The 20,630-nt window shown below is 39.0% G+C and overlaps 1 protein-coding gene across 3 annotated transcripts in view; it reads right to left on the bottom strand.

Annotated features, from left to right (window-relative positions):
• Nucleotides 1-20,630, bottom strand: part of adad1 (adenosine deaminase domain containing 1 (testis-specific)) — a 53,718-nt gene that overhangs the window by 23,095 nt on the left and 9,993 nt on the right. For 2 of the 3 annotated variants that reach the window (XM_039814345.1, XM_039814344.1), the window contains exons 12-13: nucleotides 20,051-20,183; nucleotides 18,580-18,689 (exon numbers count right to left, since the gene is read on the bottom strand). In XM_039814345.1, coding sequence (XP_039670279.1) covers nucleotides 18,580-18,689; nucleotides 20,051-20,183 — 243 coding nt within the window. Of the gene's footprint in view, nucleotides 1-18,032; nucleotides 18,690-20,050; nucleotides 20,184-20,630 lie in introns of those variants that run through there. The other variant, XM_039814346.1, reaches the window with a different exon arrangement.

Here is a 20,630-nt window from a genome sequence, read left to right as displayed (position 1 = left end):
GAGTACATTGTCACTCAATCTCAGACAAAGTGACAAACAGCGACGAAAGCAGTGACATGAAATCCGCACTCAACGCGGGTCCCGTGAAATATGACAGCTACAGTTTAATCTGAAAATAGCATTTTGGACACTGAAATTCATGAATTTACTGTTTATCAGACCCCAGATGAGACAAGAAGCTAACGTTAGCGAAGCTGCGGTGATGGTCCCTCTGCTTTTGACTCCCCGGTGCAGGAGCGCTGTATTCCTCCGACACGCTGTATTAACATTACTATTTTAAAACCGTTTTCCATGTTAGTGGGGGAGCATACCACTCAAAACCAACATGAAAAACATAGCTAGTAATGTTCACTTGTTAAACTGGGTGTAAAATGAGCAGTGACGTTAAAACATGCTACGGTACCGGCTATTTGCTGGATGGTTTCAAGGTAACGGTCGGTAGCTAACATTAGCAGATAAGCCCATACTTTTTGATGTTCAGCACCCCCTCGGTTTCCCAGTCAGTTACAGTAGTACAGGCGAGAGAGTGGTGGATAAGACGAGGACTGTGTGTCGCCGTTGTTCAGCAGTTGTTGGGTATGCGAGTGGAAACACATCTAACATGCTAACACATATTCGACGCCATCAACCAGATGTGACAATCACTGGAACGAAACCAAAAAAAAAAAAACTGTCCAACTTCCCCTCCCTACAGTGCTTAACCAGCCTTTAGATACAAATACAGAAAAGCTATCGCGCGGTGACTGCTCATTTTATTGACCGAGTGGGAAATGAAAGCGTCAGTTCTACAGACACGGCCCCTATATGAGCAGTGCACACAAGCACTCACCTAGCTGAGAAGCTACAGGAGGTCGTGGCAGAGTGGAAAATAGAAAGGTATGCCTGTCGCACTTAATAGTAAGAATACTTTCTTTTGTTTTGTGGGGTAAGGTCTCGCCTAAGTAGAATTTTTGTTTTGTTATTGTTCTATGTAATTTGCACTTTCATAAATAACAGATGCTGTATTTTCATAGCTGATTGTCTTATTTTGTTTACAAGTTACAGATGGAGTCTGGAGATGGTGTTTACTGTTTACATCTTACTTTACACACTTCAGGCTGTTGCAGCTAGCTCAGGGGAGAGACTGGTACAGCCTGATGCACAATAAAAAAAAAAAAATTGCCTTCTGCATTTTTGTTTTGCTTTTCCCTCCATTGTACCGAACATGATGTCTCAACTGAGGTATGAACTGAACCGTGACTTTTGTGTACCGTTCCACCCCTAGCCTACAGAGTATGTTACATTGTTTCAGCAGTCGAATAGGCTATTCAAGAAGAGTGGCTCAAAGATGGCCAAATAAAAATATTTTTATTTATTTATTTCAAGTTATATTGTGCTTTGTATGTCTGCTGGAATGTTAAAAAAAAGGTTCAGTGTTAGAATATATATATTTTTTTTTTATTGTAGTTTTGTAATAGATTTTTTCTTTAAAAAACTGAGACAAAATAGTTTAAAGCACATTTTACTCTTCAATTTATGCAATGGTGAAAATATTGGCAAAATATTTGGAAAAAGACACTGAAAACTTCATTTGGTTATTCGGCCAAGTTTTTCATTATATTCGTCTTCGGCCAAGAATTTTCATTTTGGTGCATTCTTATATATCAACGAAACGAAGACCAATACAAGTAATAACATGCAACGAAAATAATGAGGCAAGTATAAAATTCTGTTAATCTGTAGATTTCATAAATAAATACGAAATAACTATTGGGAAAGTGCCGGAGGAAGTTCCCAAATTTGGACAGCATGATTTACATGCCCTGTGCTGTAGGTGGTGTGCGCTTGTGGCAAAGATGACTCAGTACTTTTTTAGAGTCCCTGAGGAAACACACATATGTTGACGTCACAAAGGGCTTTGAGTGAATTGTGTTTAGATCAGCCCTTATCTCTGATATTCCACACTTTCAAAATCTACCCCACACTATTAAAATCTACCTCACGGAAGCATTAATATCATGTGGGAGACAGCTTTTCAAGATAGAGACTTACAAAGACGTTTCGTAAACTATTGCAACAATAAGAAGACTTAAAAACAAAGTTAATAAAAATTAAATAGAAGCACAAAGGAAAATCTGCAATGGTAATAACATTTAAAATATAATAGAGGTACTGTATTGAGAACATTAAATAGCACAAGGAAAGTTATTTCAGCAAGCTGCATCTCACATTTTCTGAAGATTGTGGTTCTAAACCTCAAACAAACCCGCAACACAGAATCTCACTGAACATAACAGGAAACCTGCATGGGATCAAATTTGAGTTGAAACGCGGATATTAAATGTTGCAACTACAGCAATGCATAACCAGTGAATATTGGGGTTTGGTTGACGATAATCTTGGATAAGAATTACACGCATGTTAAATCTGACTTTTTAGCTTTTTGACCAGTCAGAAAAATAGACACTTGCATCATAATAGCAAGGAGTGGGCAAATACTTCACAGTTAGACATGGAAACAGCAGGGATGCCCCCACACAGAGACAGATTCCATGGATTAAAATTTCCCCACCCTCTTCACTCGAGTCAAAATCCTGTCACATTCATTATTATAGTGACTCCTGAAGAAACCTCAAAACTGAAACCTAACCAGTTACAGAAGCACTTAGCAATAGGTAATAACTGACGACAATGACCAATATGCAAGGTTGTAGAGGTCATGGTATGGTTCCTTTGTCACCTGGGATTCTTGTGGGGAATCCCCGAAAGATCGTAGGTGGAAGAGAAACCCTTCATTCATCTTTGCTGAGTGTGACGTAACTCACACAAGATGCATGTGTACTTGGAGACAGTAATGCTTGTGTTTACTTGTACTTGGTTCTCCATTTCCAAGGGTTTTTAATGTATGGGCCTTTGGGGGACACATATGAAGGGCAGGGTCTGGGGGTCCACCCCCAGGAAATATTGAGTGTCAAAGACTTCCTTTCCTGCATTCTGATACATTTTCAGGCACAAATTTATGGTGAAAACGTCTTAATTTATGTAAAAGGACAATACGAAATTCTGCAGGTAACAATTCAAAATTTTAAATATAACGGAATATAATGCAGTAAGGGAAGGGGTCTTTCGCATCAAACTACAATTGACCACAAAGTCCGGTTCATTTGGGCATAATCATATTTTTCCCCAAGGAGCACATTTTGCTCCTTAGTTAAAAAAAAGTGACTAACATAAGGTAACTGCTATTACTGTTGTAGCTAATTTGTACAATAATAAAATAGTGTTATAAATACAAAACATTAAATGAAATTGTCAGGGATGTTGAATAGCCTATAGGCCTACAGTAGTGTAACAGACCGGCCATACGGTTCGGCATGCATGTGAACCGCAGATTAATTGCAAATGTAACCATCAGTGTGAAATACGGTTTAACTGCTGCTGTTACTTTAACGGGGCTCAGCAGAAAGGCAGAGTGAGACAATGTCATTCCCCTGAATAAGGGAGCTTATTCTTATTATTTACAGGTTATGAAACTGTCTCAATTTAATACTAATAGACAGCAGCGCAGCCCGCGCGCAGACAGCAGTCGGTGTTCCGACAGAAGGAGAGCTCTGCGTCCGTCAGCGCCAGCTTCTCGCTGCGCCGCTGGTCCCCAGAGCAGCATGGTCACCGGGAGAGTCCGCTACAGTTTGACTCTGCAAACGGAGATACCATCAGCGCTATAAAGCGTAGCGTTCAGATCTAGTCAAATCAGCGACAGTTGCATGTGTATATACAGTCGTGGCAATGGATGAGAGGGAGGCTGGCTAGACATTTTGGCGCTTGTGATATTCCTTTGGCGCTGGCTAAAACCTCTTTGGAGGGCGCCAAAACTTTCGCTATGCAGAAAAAACCCTGCGTTGCTTATCAAAATCACTGGCATGCAACAAAAAAGCGATGCAACAAGAAAAAAATAAATCCTAAAATGGGCATTACTGATATGATTACAATTTTAAACAGTCATATGTATTTTATGACAGCATTCTGAGTGATCCTTTCAGATTTTGTTATTTGGAGTATAGTTCATTGCATTAATGCATTACCATTTTAATGCACACTGTATATTAATGATTTTTTTTTAAATTTAACAATGCCAAACAGTTTAAAATCAGCTGCGCCGTCAGCTCAAGACAAAACCCAAAATCAAAAAGACATGGATGTTATAGATAAGTTTGTGGTCTTGTAAGTTGTAACCGCATATTTCTCTGAAGAAAGGAAGCCAACCCTCTTAGATCTTTCATTATGCTCACTTTGGTTTATCAGGGACAGTCAAAGTAAACAGAAATAAAACTAAAACAAATCTCCTACAAATGCATCAAATCCATTTTCTTTGTGATAGTATTTGTATATGATGGTCTTATCTGTTCAAATGTGGACGAACTTTTTCAGTAATCACTATCAGAAAGGGGACTCTGTGCCCACCTGGTCTTTTCCAACTTTGGGTTTTCACCATGCACTTGATAAGGGAAAACTGCCAGATGATTAATAGGAAAAAATAAGACAACCTCCAAGAGCAAACCCTTAACCAACCTACTCATTTTTTTTTCTGCTGTACCCTATAAATTAGCAAACTGCACTAGAGGACACCACAAGCCACTGACGAACAGAGCTATCGTACATCTTCAAAGCAACTGTAATCGAGGTTTTCAAAAGTTCAGTATGGACCAGTGTTTCAGAATTGCCCTCTGGATGTTTCTCATCGTCTATCTTCAGGCAAATCCAATACCGACAAGCCCCCCATTCGACCTGGAAGACCTGGGCATCGAGCTACTTGAAGACATTACATGTGTAAGTTATGTCATGATAAATAGTTTTTTAAGAAATTATTTGGAAAACCAACCAGGTGTTCCAATGAAGAAAATGCTTTAACTGAAAGTGAATAGTAAAACTGTCTTTTTCTCCAACTTTTTGTAGGAAGACAATGTGACTTTCACTTCCCCAACAAATGTGGATGAGGTAAGAGATCTCTGCAGATCAGGTTTTGGTGCTCATTCAGGATGTTGATGCTGCTTTTGCAGATTGCAGCAACCAAACCTGTCCTTAAGACTTGAAGACTAGCTCCACAACTGTGGTTACATTTTTTTTCTTTTGAGAGACTGGCCTCTTGTGTTAGCAGTCCTAGTGTCAACCACTTAAGGGGTAGAGATTGTTTTCTTAAAATTGATTTAAAAAAGCATCTGTTTCTTAAACATTGTTTGCATGTGATTAAGAGAAATGAAATGAATTCCCACTTAAACTAGCACTGGTAAATGATGAGAGGCTTCTGTTGACACTTATCTACCTGATAGTAAATCTAGCCCTGACTACAACTTTTCACTGACTTTCATAATTTTGTGGGTTTTCATCACTGGACTGAGTGTGACCCAAAGGATTGTTGTGTCTCTGTCAGGAAAAATGCCATAATGCAACCCTGACGCACTTCATGGAACAGCTGACACACGCAATAGAGCTGCGTAATCTTTCCAGATGTGAAGATGTCGATGAGCGAATTGAACAAACTCTGACAGCTTTTAAAGATGGCCCGCAATTTGTAAGTATTGCCGAAGAAACTATTTAGATTTTAGTTCCTTCACTCAAAATGCTCCAATGATCCAATACTAAACCAGCCTTCTCTCCTCAGAATAACTCTGCAAAGTGCGAGTTGAAAACCAAGAAATCTGAGTTTAAGAAGTTTGTGAACGACCTCAAAAACTTTCTTCAACGCATCAATGACGGAAACTGATCCTACAGAGGTTTCCTCTACTTCATCATTATTTAATATTATACACTGCACTAAAATTTGATTTTGTTCCCTCTAAGTAATGGTTCAGAAACACTGAAAAAAGTTCTCAAGTTATTTATATATTTATTTTATGTATTTATTATACAACTGTACCACATCTATGAACACAATGTGAAAATTTGCTAATAAAATGTGAACAATTACAACTGTGATTCATGATTTGCTCATGTCAAATGGTAACTAAAATATTGGTGATCGGTCTCTTGATAGTGTCAGAAAAGGAAAAATATTTCCGCTTTTCAAACTTTACTTCAACAGTATTTAAGACAATAGTCTGCAGGGATTAAAGTGAAAAAAAATCTTTTGACTGAACTTCTTTTCAGTAAGTCATAAACTGTTCACATCTACCTACACAGATAGCACCCTACTGGTTTAAATGTACAACAAGATGCAAATAGCAAAGTAAAGGGATTATTGCGAGTGTTCTCTTTTCCTGATGAACAAAACAATATTTCAGTACCATCCCACAACTAACCACTGCTGTTCTTTTCTACTGCAGCAATCCTATTGTAGAAAGGCTTTACCTTACACTCTAATTACTTCAGGGCAAAAGTGTGTAAAGGGAGATTTTTTGTATTGTTGTTTATAAGTGGACTATTTTAACATTTTAATTTTAATCTCATGATTATTTTATGTCAACATACAGTCATAACCTACTGTCATTAAAAGTGAAACCAAAATAGGCTATAAGGCTGTCTGTGCGTCATAGCACAAACACGAATGACCCTCTTACACAACGGTTCGAGATAATGATAAATAGTCTATTGCATGATTGTATTATTATTATTTTTATTTTTTTTATGTTAACACGCTCAGTTAAAACCTTCAGTTGTAAATTGTGAAAGATTGTGGACCTGTCTTAAAGGTCCCATGACCTTGTGCTCTTTGGATGCTTTTATATAGACCTTAGTGGTCCCCTAATACTGTATCTGAAGTCTCTTTCCCGAAATTCAGCCTTGGTGCAGAATTACAGCCACTAGAGCCAGTCCCACAATGAGCTTTCCTTAGTATGTGCCATTTCTGTGTCTCTAGCTATTGAGGAGGAGAGGAGAGGAGAGGGGGGGGGGCAAGGAGGAGAGAGGGGGTGTGGCCTTGAACAACTGCCACTTTGCTCGTTTGAAAGCCATGCCGTCTCTCTCTCATGGGTGGGCCAAATTCTCTGGGCGGGAAAAGCAGAGAAAGGGGAGGTAACCTTGCTCCTTAGGAGCTCATAGGAGCAAGATTCCAGATCAGCCCCATCTGAGAAGGCATGTTCCGGCGCAAACATTCCCTGGTGGTATTTTGCAGTTTCAGAAAACAATTCTGCCACTGACCAGAAAAAACCTAGTCTAAAGTCAGTGGCGCGTTATTCAGATGCTATTTTAAGGGCGCATGTTTGGCCGTAATGTAGAGTGTGCACACCGCGCATACACTTTGCTACTCTCATCTCACGGACCCAGCAGTTTTTACACAACATTTCCATGAATCATGGATGTGTTGATGACATAAACGAGCACATATTTGAGGACTTAAGGAGAAGTGATGTTGAACTGCATGTGCCGATGCCACTTAACCCAAATGCCCCAGCAGCAGCACGGGAGAGGAGAGACAGAAGCTGCACTGTCTATAGTGAGGTAATCCTGGTCTAAAAATATCACCATGCATTCATAACCTTGTGATTCAGTGAGAGTGAGCCCAAAACATCGGAAAGTATGTTTTTGTGACATTTCCTTAAAAAATAAATAGCAAACGTCTCCTTGGCTGTGAACCGCTCCTGGCGTGCGCCCATGGATGTATTAAGAGCGTGCGCCTAGCAAATCCGCCATCATAATAGCAATCCGCCATGGAACAAGCGCGCCTGCTTTCAAAGGGAATGTCAGATAATGCTCTGATTGGTTTATTGCACGTTACGCCCAAGCCACACCTATGGGTAATGTAGCTACTTCAGACCAACCCATTTTAGATTTGCGTCGGGCGCAAGAGTGAGATCCGCCCACAAAGCTACTTGCGTTTGGCGTTTGATATTTGCGTTTCAGATCGTTAAAATAGGGCCCTAATAATCCTGAGCTCATGAAGCTCAAAGTACGTGGCGGTAGCTCCAGCCGTGGGCATCTTGGCAGTGCCTGGCATGGCCTTAACCAAAAAATGGGCAAAGAGTTGGAGCGTGGACAGAGCCGAGGCAGGCTGAACAAAGCCTACAGTCTATGCTCACTTCCTATGAGAGCAGCACACCTGTCCCTCAAAGTGCCAGGCTCCTAATTATGCAGACCTTTATGCCTGAATATAGTTGTCATGAAGGGGGAACTTATTCATAGAGAGCTATAGAGACCAAAAACTGTGTTTTGTACTAGGCTGTAAACATACAAAGCAGGAATATATCACTAATGCGGAGGCAGTGGGAATACACCGAGACCAGAAAATAAAAAAGAACCATGTGGAAATGGAAAGTGGAAAGTTAACTAGCAGCTATGACTGACATTTGCATGATGAAACTAATGAAACAAGTAATAGAAGACCCATCACACACTCTTGCACACTCTCATCACTAGCAGACATTTGAGGAGATAAACCTCAGATCACAAAAAAAAAGAAAAAAGAAAAAAACTTGAAACAAACTCATGCAGAGCACAAGGGCCCAGCATTCATTCACTGTCATTGCAGTCGTTAGGGCTTTTTCCAAATTATTTTTCTTCAGTGAGCTGTGCCTTATACAATTATCAGTTACAGGAAGACATAAACATACATGTAAAACAGCAACAACATCTTTTATATATGTACAAAAAGTGTCAGTTCGTGACAAACATTTGCCCAATAGAGTTAACAGAGAGAAAGAAAAACCCTCTGTACCACAAACTAGGGACGGCCAACCTACTTTCAGAACAGCTTCAAGTTAAATGCTGTGCTACAATAGGCCACTTGAGGGATTTTACCATGTTGTAGTAGCATAGTAAAAAAAAATTCCAAGAGTCATCTAAAGGAAAAACAACGCTGTATGCATTAGGTGATATGCAACTAATTCAGCCCACCCTTTCCACCCCACAGCTATATAAAAGCAATCAAGCACAGGGGGTAAGTAAACCAATACAACAACTCCACTAGACATCTTGCTTCTCACACTGACAAGCCTTCAAGCTAAAAATGGAGCACTTTATTGGGATTGCCGTTTGGATAACTCTCTTAACTCTCTCTGGTTGTCTTCAAACAAAATCACAACCCATTGGTAACTTTGGGCATCACTTTTTGAGGAAACATGTAAAATGTGTAAGTAATTTTAAGCCAAATATACTTCCCTGCTCAGTTTGCAAAGTTTTTGCCAGTTGTTAATACAGTCCAATGTTTTCTTCTTTCCATACAGCTATCGGATTCAAAATTCTATGCTCCAGAAAACGTGGAGGTAAGGGTATATTTTAATATGGTAAAGTCGTGGATTTACAGGTTGTTTATTTAAACATGATGCATTGCAGAACAATTCACGATTAACAGTGAAAAATGGTATAGGTATGTACTGTACCAAATATGATGATGAATTGATCAGTTTGTGAATAGTAAGTCAAGTACAAAAAAAAAAAAAAGTCATGTTGGGTACTCCCCAGCATCAAAGAAGCTGAAGTGTCAGGGTTTAGATGAGCTTTTTTAAACCACATGTAAAGGTTCTCTAGTACAGGAAATGAGCTTGGCAGGTGTTGATTCCTCACGCAGCTGACTTCTCATTTTGCAGCCACAAGTCTGCCTCAGTCAGAGCAGTAAAAGGAAGCTAAAACATCTTTCTCTCTCACACAGCCACAATGCATTACTACAGCACTGGACTGCGTTAGGAGAGAACTTAATGGAACAGTAAAAGAAGAATGTGGAGATCCTATGGAATACATAGGACTGGATGTCCAATACTTGGATCGTTTGATAACAAAACGATCGGAAAAAGGCCATGTAAGTATTTTTCCACGCTGTGTTGCCAAATCAAGTGCCAATGATTTAATAAAAAAAATGTTTTGACAACATAAAATCTACTCAAATCGACTGAACTATCATCATTTTCTTCTCCCTAGGCACTGACAAACTCAACAGAATGTAAGTGTGAAAGATGGTCTGAAACTCCCTTCCATGAGTTTCTGGATAAAACGGTTACCTTACTTGAAAAAAGTGAAGCTCAGCTGTCATGAAATGCAAATAATGGACAACTAAACTTCCATCTAGTACGAGATGACATGACCAACCATTGATTCTGAAGCAGACGGACTTTTCAAGAATATATGAGTGTTTTAAGGATTTTATGTAATCACGCAACATCTACACATGTGGAATTGAGTGATCTCAGGTATATATCTGATTTGAGTGATGCTACGCTGCTCTAAATATTGACATCTATAACCATGTCATTGCAATGTGGAGATAAGGCAACTATTCATACTGAATGTTTATTTATTTTACTTTTTACTACATATTAATAATCTTATACTTCCACAAGTATATATGTTTCCCTCTAATGTCTACAACATTCTGCTGTGAAATGTATTTAAAAGTTCTCAGTCAATGTCGATGCTTTTGATGTAAGCTCCTGTAAACCCCTGAATTTCTATTTATACAGTATATTTATTATTTATTTTGTATGATGTTTGTTGGTACTCTAAACCTGAAGGAATAACTTAATAAAATAATCTTAAAAGAGATTGTGTATTGCCAGTAAAAACATTACAAATTATGGGAAACAAGCTAAGTTAGTTTAGCTCTTGTGTGTTGTTTGGTGGAGACTACATTGAAAAATAATGATATTTTGAACCAAGTTTTGGATTAACCTACCCATAAGATAAATAAGACACAACAAGTCTGTTTTAGAGCCAGATTTTCCCCTCTTAACATTATGTGGGAGAGGAATAGGTAGGTATATGGCCTCTGTAGGAGGCTGTATTTCCTTAACATTAAAAGGGCAAAGAAACTAGTCAAGCTGTCCACACAAAGTTTGAATATGGAAAATGAAGTCATAGTGATTCATTTATTGTCAAGTCATTTTAGGAACAAATACAGAGTCTGTACACTCCCACAGTGCATAACCATTTGAACCGATAGGTACGTCCACTTTACTGTTTTGGCAAGTTAGCCGTTTGGCATCATAATATAATAGCATGATAGCCAGATTTTATTTTTATTTTTTAAAACATCAGCTAAAATATAGTTGTCAGGTCCCCAAATCTCCACTCTGAAAGATCAATGCTTTTAAATCTCCATAATCATTAACATTACTAGCAGGATCTCACTGCACTGTAACAATGGACGGACTACAGACAATTTTGATGGTGAAGTCTACATTTTGTGATTATGAGGCAAGAGTAACAGCAAAGCTACAAAGCATGGTTGACTAATATGCAACAAGTCTTACACGCTAGAAATGAAGTTAGTTACACCACACTAACCGTTTAGATTTTTCACCGCCTCAACAGAATGTTAACAGCGAAAATACTGGTAAAAATACAGGTTAAACAGCTGTGCTAATAACAATTTACAGTTTTTTCGATTGCTAAACGACAGTGGGCACAACTGGAGTCACGTGCAAAACTCTAAATCCAGTCTTCACAGCAGCAGTTCATGTGGACCAAACTCTAGTTCGTTTTTCATTGCTTGAACACAGTTTTCAAAACTCTACACACTTATCCCATCACTTTAACCACAACGTGCACAACACTGTAGATTTACAGCACTTTGTTCAAATGCTAACACACTGCTGTCAAAACTGTTAACCATTCAAATCTATTCTATATAATCTATTCAAAACAGAATAGATTTCAGTCTGGTGCCTATTAAACACTGCTGATTGGAATTTTAGCTGAAAGCCTAAGCAGGTGTCTTGTTGTAGACTAGTTGGTGAACATATATGGTATTCATACAGAGAAAGCTCAGAAAGCCTTTTTTTATACAAACACCAAATAAGAATGAAACAATTCTACACTGTACCGTTTGAGAGAAACAGGTAAAAGAGGAAAGATACCAATATGTCCAGGTAAGATGTCTGAGGTTATATACACAGCTATAAAAAAAGTGAAAAACCCTATATCTTTACAATAGTAAAACTGCATTCTTACTGTTTTTCAGAAAGTAATGAAGGTGAAAGCAATGGAAACACCACATTCATTTGTATTTAGAGATGATGCAGACATCCAATGTGATGAAGAAAATTTGCTACATGATGCTGGAGAGAGGCAAGATTAGTCACTATTTTTTGTTACTGTTATGTACCATTAGTTTTTTTGTCCCAGTAATTCCATAAATTACTAGAGACAAAATACTATATTGAAGCAAACTGCTGATTTTCATTCCTTCTTGTTTACCTTACGTAAAAATTGGTATATTATAAAATCTATATATTTTCCTTAAAGAAACTATCGAGTAGTGTAAAGTCACTCAAATTGTTCAAACTGTGAAAACCAATAAAAAGATTTGGAGTAAATTGTTCAAACTGTAAAGATGGGAAAGTTTGTAATTTCTGTATTGGTGTTTGATGCTAGTGTTTTAACTCTGTGTGTTCTGAATGACAGTGTGTGTTACCTCAGTGAGGATTGTTCATAGTGTTTGGCTGCACTGATCCTTTTTTGAGACGTGTGTTAAGAGTTGTGTTGCTTAGAATGAGTTTTGCAGGTGATGTGAACGGTTTAGCTCAGGTGACTGTTGGTAATGCAGACTGTGGTTTGAGTTTTGCACGTGACTCCAGTTATGCCCACTGTCGTTTAGCAATCGAAAAAAACTAACTATAGGCAGCTTCATTTCAAAGAGAGAGAGAAAAAAAAAAAAAAAAAAAAAAAAAAAAAAAAGAGATGAAGTGACTCTGCTTTGTTGTTGCAGAACACAGTCACCTATTGTTACTGAACACAAATTCCGGGGCAGTTCAGTGCTTGTGTTTCGCTTTTACCTTTATAGTGTTAAAGTCTTTTGTGGCAGTGATAGAGGCAGTGATGTTTCTGTTACGTTACGGAACTCTAAATGGCGCAAAGCGGACTGACGAGTCCACCGCAGCGTGACGTCAGGTTGCTTTATTTCCCCCCAAAATTTGAATTAGTCTCAACATTTTGCCGCAGGCATTCAAAATAAATGGGAAGACCTGCGTTTTGACTGAGGAGCGACGACCGACGCAGTGTTTGTGAATGCATGCTCAGCCAGCGCCGAGCAATGGCTTTATGCACGACCGTACTCTTTAACTTTATCAAATCGCCTGTAAACGACACTAGGCTGCTACAGTATAACCATACAGAAATAGGGGTGTAACGGTTCACAAAATTCACGGTTCGGTTCGATAAGAGACAGTGGTGTCACGGTTCGATACAGCAAAAAGAAAGAAATGCCAGAGAAATTGACTTGATTTTTATAATTTGTTTATTGATTAAAACTAACATCATAAAGTATGATCTGTTTTACTTTGAACAATAACAGAGCTATACCTGACCCATCTTCTGGAGTGTCTTCTTAGCAGCATATAAAACAAAAACAGCTCCTTATGAAAAATTATACACGTTACAGTCAAGTAGCTTTGTGTAGCCCTTGACGTCCAGCCGTCTGCTGTCAGAGCAACGGCTGGTGCTTCGGACAATTGGTTCTCTAGTTGGGCTTTTTTTTGTTGATGTACAAAGCAGGAATTACGGTCTGGCTGAAATGGGCTCATGAAGGCATAGTGTAACGGGGATCAATTACTTTAACCATGTTTGTAAAACCTGCGTTTTCCACTACAGAGTAGGGTCTCAATTCCGCGGCTATAAATGTACCAATTGCCGCAGTGATGTCTTTTGCCCTGTTTGAATCAGTTGGAAATTGCTGCGGGCATAGTTTGTAGCATGTGTGTTGCTTCTCGTTTTCGTCTAGTTCCAGTTATTGACACGCTGAGGTGATGTCGGCGTAAATGAGTTGACATGTTTGTAGTATTCCCACTGGTGTAGCCTATTCTAGTGTAGCAGATGCGACATACCGTTGCTTTTTTATCCACCACTCTCTTGCCACCACCCTCATAACTTACAGGAAAAACGAATACCTACCCATCGAATGAATATTCGGATCCAGCCCTAATCAACAGTCATACAAAACCTTTCACACTGGAACAGCACAAACAATGTAGAGACAGGATGGCAATGAAAAATAAGGGACTTGTAAAACTTTGTGACAAAAATCCTGTTTCCTTCATTTTCTTAAAGTTTGTCATATTTTAAAGTGCTCATATTATGCTCATTTTCAGGTTCTTAATTGTATTTAGAGGTTGTACCAGAATAGGTTTATGTGGTTTAATTTTCAGAAAACACCATATATTTGTTGTACTACACATTGCTGCAGCTCCTTTTTCCACCCCCGTTTTAGCTACAGAGTGAGGCATCTCACTTCTGTACCATCTTTGTTGGGAGTTGCACATGCGCAGTAAGTACTGCTAGCTAGTCAGTTGCAGAGTATGAGGGCGTGCCATGCTAGCAGCTAGGCGAGCATTATAACGTGTTACAAAGTGACGCACGTTTATCGCCGAAGTAAAGGCTGGACTACAATAGAGCTGTTTGGAGCAGTTTGTGAACAGTGTTTTCTGTTAGAGATGTTAAGTCCCTTTGGGGTGGACTTTGGGCTTTTTCACTTTGTAAACCTTTAACGTGCACAAAAGATATATAACACAATAAAGGAAAGGGGAAAAGCCAAAAAGCATAACGTGAGCACTTTAAATACTACTAAATAAAACGCAAACATTGCAAATCCATTGCTGATCCAGAGACCCAAATGACAGCTACAGTAAAAAGGATGACAGTACAAAAATCCTATGTACACTACATGTATGGCTAGAGTACAGTACATTTTAGAGGTGTGAAGCTTCACTGATCTCCCGATTCGATTACGATTATCATGTCAGCGATTCAATATCTCGATGCATCACAATGCATCAAATACATTTTTCTATTAAAGCCATATAGGATATTTAATTAATAGCTTTTCATAGCTTCAAAAATAAAACATTCTGCAGTGCTCTAATACTAATTAAATTGGATACATAAAACTACAGCAATGAGCACATGGCACTTCCTGAATGTGCAAAACATACCAGAATATGTAAACAGAAATGTTGTTGTATACAGAAATAATCGATTATGGCCCGGACGATAATCGATGCAGCATCGTCCAGGTCCCCGATTCGATGCATCGATTATTTGATTAATTTCAACACCTCTAGTACATTTGTGAAGTGTGTATAGCTTACTGTACTGCATAGTATAAAACAATATAGTATATGAAAAAGGTGGCAATAGTGGTTACAGTCACCTTCCAAAAAACAATAAGCACAAATTTATGCCATTGATAGTAACCACTTTCTTTTCATTTGGATCTTTTCATATTTTAAAGTTTTTTGCACATCATCCTTATCATGAAAGAAGGCATTTTGTGCCCTGTTGTCCCGTCCTAAAAGTCAGGGGTACTGAGATGTATTTTGTTTAAGACAAATTACAACATTTCACAGACAATTGCGGAGACAAAATGCCACCCAGGGGCCCATGGGGTTCTTAATCCAGCCAAAATCTACAAGAATGCAGTACATACTACACACACTACTGCACAGCACCTTGGCATAGGCGCACAGCTTCTAAGAGCGCGGGTCTCAAATGGTTCATTGTATAACCACATCAAAAGAGTTGCACATCCTGTTTATCTCTAAACCTACTAGTATCACCTCAGTGACTGATGTCAAACAAAAGGTTCAGCTCATTTATATTTTACACTATCAATTTGCTTCTCTTTGGGAGAACTGAATCAGTAACTTCAATATTTTTAAGTCATATTCCCTAAATCCTAGTGGCATTAGACAACGCAAGACCCTGACACACCTATGTTAAAACCGTATGTATGTAAAATGTATATTAGCATCAATTTCCACAAGGACACACATTTACCATTTCAGTGACAACATGAAACATTCTACAAGCCATAATAGATTCCAGTCCAACACAAGAATACAATAGTAGGCATAATTTATTACACATAGAACATTCACATTCAGCCAAGATCACAAAACTAATATGGGTTGGTGCCATTTTACAGAAAATTCCACTGTGAGTTGGCTGCCTGATGTTAAACACATACACGCAACATAAGCTGAGGATAATGATAAGATAAGGTAAGGATTTTTGGGAGACTTCCCTCTTCTGATCTACAGGACTTGCCTTGATAAAAAAAATCCCCTGCTAACTGAAAAACTACCAAAAGAATTTCCAAAATAAAATATTTACAACTATGAATTGGCTGCAGCAGGAAGGAGGGCAATGTATGCAGTGCCTCTAGACAATATGGCCTTTTACATGCATCATGCTAACACTACTTTGTTAATTGACTGCCATTAAGGTTTCCCTCTGCATTATCATTCAAAACAAAGACATCAGCATCAAATATCAACTGCAAGGGCCTCTCATGGAGCACAACCTAACCAGTCAAAAATGATAAGTATTCCAATAAAACTAATTAGCATTTGACCATTTATTAAACTGCCATACTGGCATAAAATGAAACAGTGTAAGGTGCTATCAGAGTTTGGTGCACTGAATTACACCTTAAAATCACACTCTGCACTATATATGTAAAAGCAAGAACAAAAAAAACAAGTATGAAACCTGGAGCTGTAACTGGAACTGTAAGGCTTGATCCTTGGACACAAGTTCCCTGAATGCACTGGTAGCTCCTTCTGTTGCCCAAACCAGTACGAAGTAAACACACCACTCCATTCACAAGACTGCTCAACACTTAAGAGTAAATGATCCACTAAAGCGCATAAACAGGAAACCCCAGCATTTCCTGTATGCGTATATGTAATATCAGAGCAAATCGAGTTTGCTTCAACATAAGGGGGTCTATATGTTTCAATACAGTGACAAGCAGCCAGATCTTTGCAAAATACAATGGTTAACCAGCCACTAACTGTATAGAGGGCAACACCAAGTCATTTCATGTTTGCCAGTTCACACAAGATAGCAAACTTTTCTTTTTAAATACGGACCTGCAAACTCTGAGTAGTGAAACAAATGTGGAAGAAAAACCAGGTTGTGGGGTCTGGGGGCCTTCTCCCCCAGAAGAAAACTTTGGTGATTTCAATACACAAATAAAGCCCTTTGGAGTGTTTTGAGATTAGAATACAGATTAGAGAAAACATCTTATTTTGATAAACAAATAAGTTGTATTGCATAATAATGAATACTATTTGATTATAATTATTGATGCATTGTATTAATTATTTTAATTTTGCAGCTGGTAAATGTGGAGCTCATTTTAAGTTATTTGTATATTACTTTACATACTGCTGGGCTTGTAATTTGCCCCTGGGGGATCATGGCTTACTTAGTCTCGCATTGCAAGACCTTCCTCCACAGCGCTGCTGAGGAGGGTCTGGCTAGTCCACACAGCATTCCGGGATGGGAGAAAAACGTGCTCTGGTTTATTGGCATTTCTTTAAACCAATCACAATCATCATGGGCAGCGCTAAGTACCGGACGGAGCCGTGGGCTGAATCTCATCTCCCTTATTTGATAGCTCCTCGACTCCTCGGTCCTCGTCTGAACCAGATGTCTCAAAGCTCTTATTTCGTCCAGAGGACAGAGCATTGACAAGGGATCATGGAGGAGCTATAGCTGAGGATACATGAGAGCAGCCTTCGCGGAAGCCATGCAGCTGAAGGAGTTGCTAACTCTGCCCAAACAGCTGACGCTTCAGAGAAAAACGTCTCATCACCCTCTAAAAACACATTTGCTCATTGCCTCTTTCTTCCGATGATTTCCTCGCGTCTCTCCCGGGCCTCCTCGGTGGGAGGGACTAAGACGCGAGGAAGGGAGGCAAGTGGAGGAGTCGGGGATGCAATTTAAGGACTTTGGGACGTACCAATGGTGCCGCTGCAAAATAGCCTCGTGAAGGAACTTGTTTTGCTGGAACGTGTACATTCAAAAGTCGTGCAACAGAAAACTCAGATTGGACAGATAGTCTAGCTAGCTGTCTGGATTTACCCTGCAGAGATCTGAGGAGCAGTTAACCATAGTCCTCAGAAATCCACCGGAGTTTAAAATTCAACACAAAGAAAGCGGAAGGTAACGGACATCCGGTGGAATTTCCGGCGACACCGGAGCAATCCCGTTGGTGGAACATCGTGGATATAGAGTATGGCTTACTAAGACTCAAATCACACACTGTTCAGTATCAAGTGTTAAGTCAAATCACTGAATATGGACCAAAAATATGATTTTCTCTATGAAATGAAAACACAAACAGTAACTTAAGTGAGACCAAACGCAGGTCTTTATGTAACAATCGTGACTTACTTGTCATACAGAGCCCTCAGGACCATAAATGTGAAGCTCAAAAGTAGGATACAAAAAGGTATGATCATACATTGTACATAGTCATTTTCATTACACACATTAGCATACATTATTTTAAGACAATGTAGATAGTGCATGCTCTTATCACCTTATACAATGCATATACATAATATTAACTGAAGGTAGAAGAACTATTACCACGATCTAGGCCTGCAGTGGGCTGCAATGCAAGTTGTTTGGCTCTACAAATGGCTGTATTATACAAATGTATAATTAAGGATTAAAGACCATAGACAGTCCACAAACACAAAACGGCTTTTAAACATGAACAGGGATTGACTTTAATCCCTGTAGAAATCACAACACAAAAGGTATCACCAGCAAGCTCAAGTCCCACAGTAACAAGTGCTACTTGTTAACTAAACTGGTTTGTTTTTACATTTGAACACAATTGCTTCCAGAATGTAGATTTTCTTTCAGTGATAATGTGGTTTTACTCACATGCTGAAGTTATCATTAGCAGAAAGCTTGACCAGCCAGGAACCATAGCCCTGCTGCAGCAGGAACTCCTTCAGCACGTTCTTGGCTTCCTGGTACGGCTTTGCCATCCTCTTCAGTGACAAAAAACAATATAAGTGCATAATAACGATTTGTACAGAGATCTTTTCTAAATCAAATATACAACAATCTTGACAAAATCCTTTTTAAATTTGAAATGATGAAGTGAAGTTAGGCATATATGCCTTGCGCGGACAATAATTTATCAAGCGTTTAAGTGTTATGTGTAGGGCTGCAACAACGAATCGATAAAATCAGATTATTAAAAAAGTTGGCAACGAATTTCATTATCGATTCGTTGTGTCGCGCAACTATTACGCCACTCAGTCGCGGAGATAAAAAAAAAAAAAATTGTTGTGCGCAGAGCGGAGCAGCGCGGAGCAGAAGAAAAGAAAAAAAGAGCAGAGCGGGGGTAGAGGAAATACGGAGAGAGACCGGAGAGACCCGTAACGTTGTTCTGAAACACAAGGTGGAGGCAGAGAAATCAGTACGACCTAAGTCATCCAAGGTGTGGGAGCATTTCACACTAAATAAATCGAAAACGTGTTAATTGCAAGATAAACAAAAGCGACACGGCATGGCACGGGCGCTAAAACGTAAACATGTTGGAGTCCTTAATGAGGAGGAAGGGAGTTAAACAGCAGGGTAAAGTCACTACACAATCCTACTTCTGTTCCGTTTTTTAGTGAGGAACGTAACGTCCCTCCAGTAGCTCTTCTGGTGATGGTGTGGTGTTTACTTGTTATCCAGCTGACAAGCATGACAAGCTAGCGTTAGCTCATTAATAACCGTAGTAAAGCAGGGGTGGTATAGTTTGCAAGACTACAGACACGGTTTTATTCACTCACCTTTTTGGCCCATTCATTTTTTTATCTGTTGTCAGGTATATATTCTGTGCTTTGTCCCGTATCAGTTATTGTTGACAAATACATTTGTGTGTGTTGTATAAATGAACTTAACTTGCACTTACTACATAATAATTTTATGAATAAGCTTTGTGTGTGTGTGTGTGTGTGTGTGTGTGTGTGTGTGTGTGTGTGTGTGTGTGTGTCTTGTCTGTATCTGCTCTTTGGGTTACTTACCTTTACACAACTTAACTAAAACAACAAGTATGTATGTAAGTATGTATTGAGTTGATGTAAATTAATGTTTTTTTTTTATCAAATTCATCGATTAAATCGAAACAATAATCAACAGATTAATCTATTAAAGTAATTGTTAGTTGCAGCCCTAGTTATGCATTTATCAAACTGAAAACTGAGAATTATTATCACATGCAAGTGTCGATTAATTTTAAAACAAGATCTGCTTTTGATTACCAAGAGAGTGAATGTCAGTGAATCAGGGTTGCAACCTGTGTTATTGCTGTAATACAAGTATTACTTTGGTTTACATTAAACACTGTTGAGGTTACCTTGGCTTCTTTGTAGAAGCTTGCGGCCAGCAGGTCCTGCCTCTGGGCCTCTTTGGCCACCAACTTGAAGCGGTGCAGCATCGCTGCTTTGCACAGACGGCTTGCAAGAGCCGGGCCACTCTTAAAGGGAGATCTACAACCAGATAATCAGTGTAAACAAAAAGTGGTTGTTATCACAGACAAAGCTAGCAAAATAACCCAAATATTGTAAAAGAAAATTAAAACTACTTGGAATTGTTTCAAAAATTGCAATTCCAGTGGAATTGTTTCTTTATTGGAATCGTTTGGAGGATTTGGTTTAAAATCCGATCATCTGTTCCAAATTCAACATGCGCGAGTTTTGGTTTCCGTAGCAGCCAGGCGCTTGTTGTGTTGCAGCCACGGAGCACAGTAAGCGGCGCTCTAGTGTGGCTTTATTTTACGTTGAAAAAGCCCGGTAAAACGGCAAACCACATTCACCAAACTTTCCTCTTATTTGTGAAATAAGCATGCTGTCGGTACACGATCCGTGCTGCCTGAACAATCTGTTCTGCGCACGTGCAAGATGATAATCCTGTTTTACGAGTTCTCCTAATACCTC

This window comes from Perca fluviatilis, chromosome 10 (genome assembly GCF_010015445.1).
Source record: "Perca fluviatilis chromosome 10, GENO_Pfluv_1.0, whole genome shotgun sequence".
NCBI classification, from domain to species: domain Eukaryota; kingdom Metazoa; phylum Chordata; class Actinopteri; order Perciformes; family Percidae; genus Perca; species Perca fluviatilis.
Note: the sequence above shows the minus strand (reverse complement) of the source record. Positions and strands in the feature narration are given on the sequence as shown.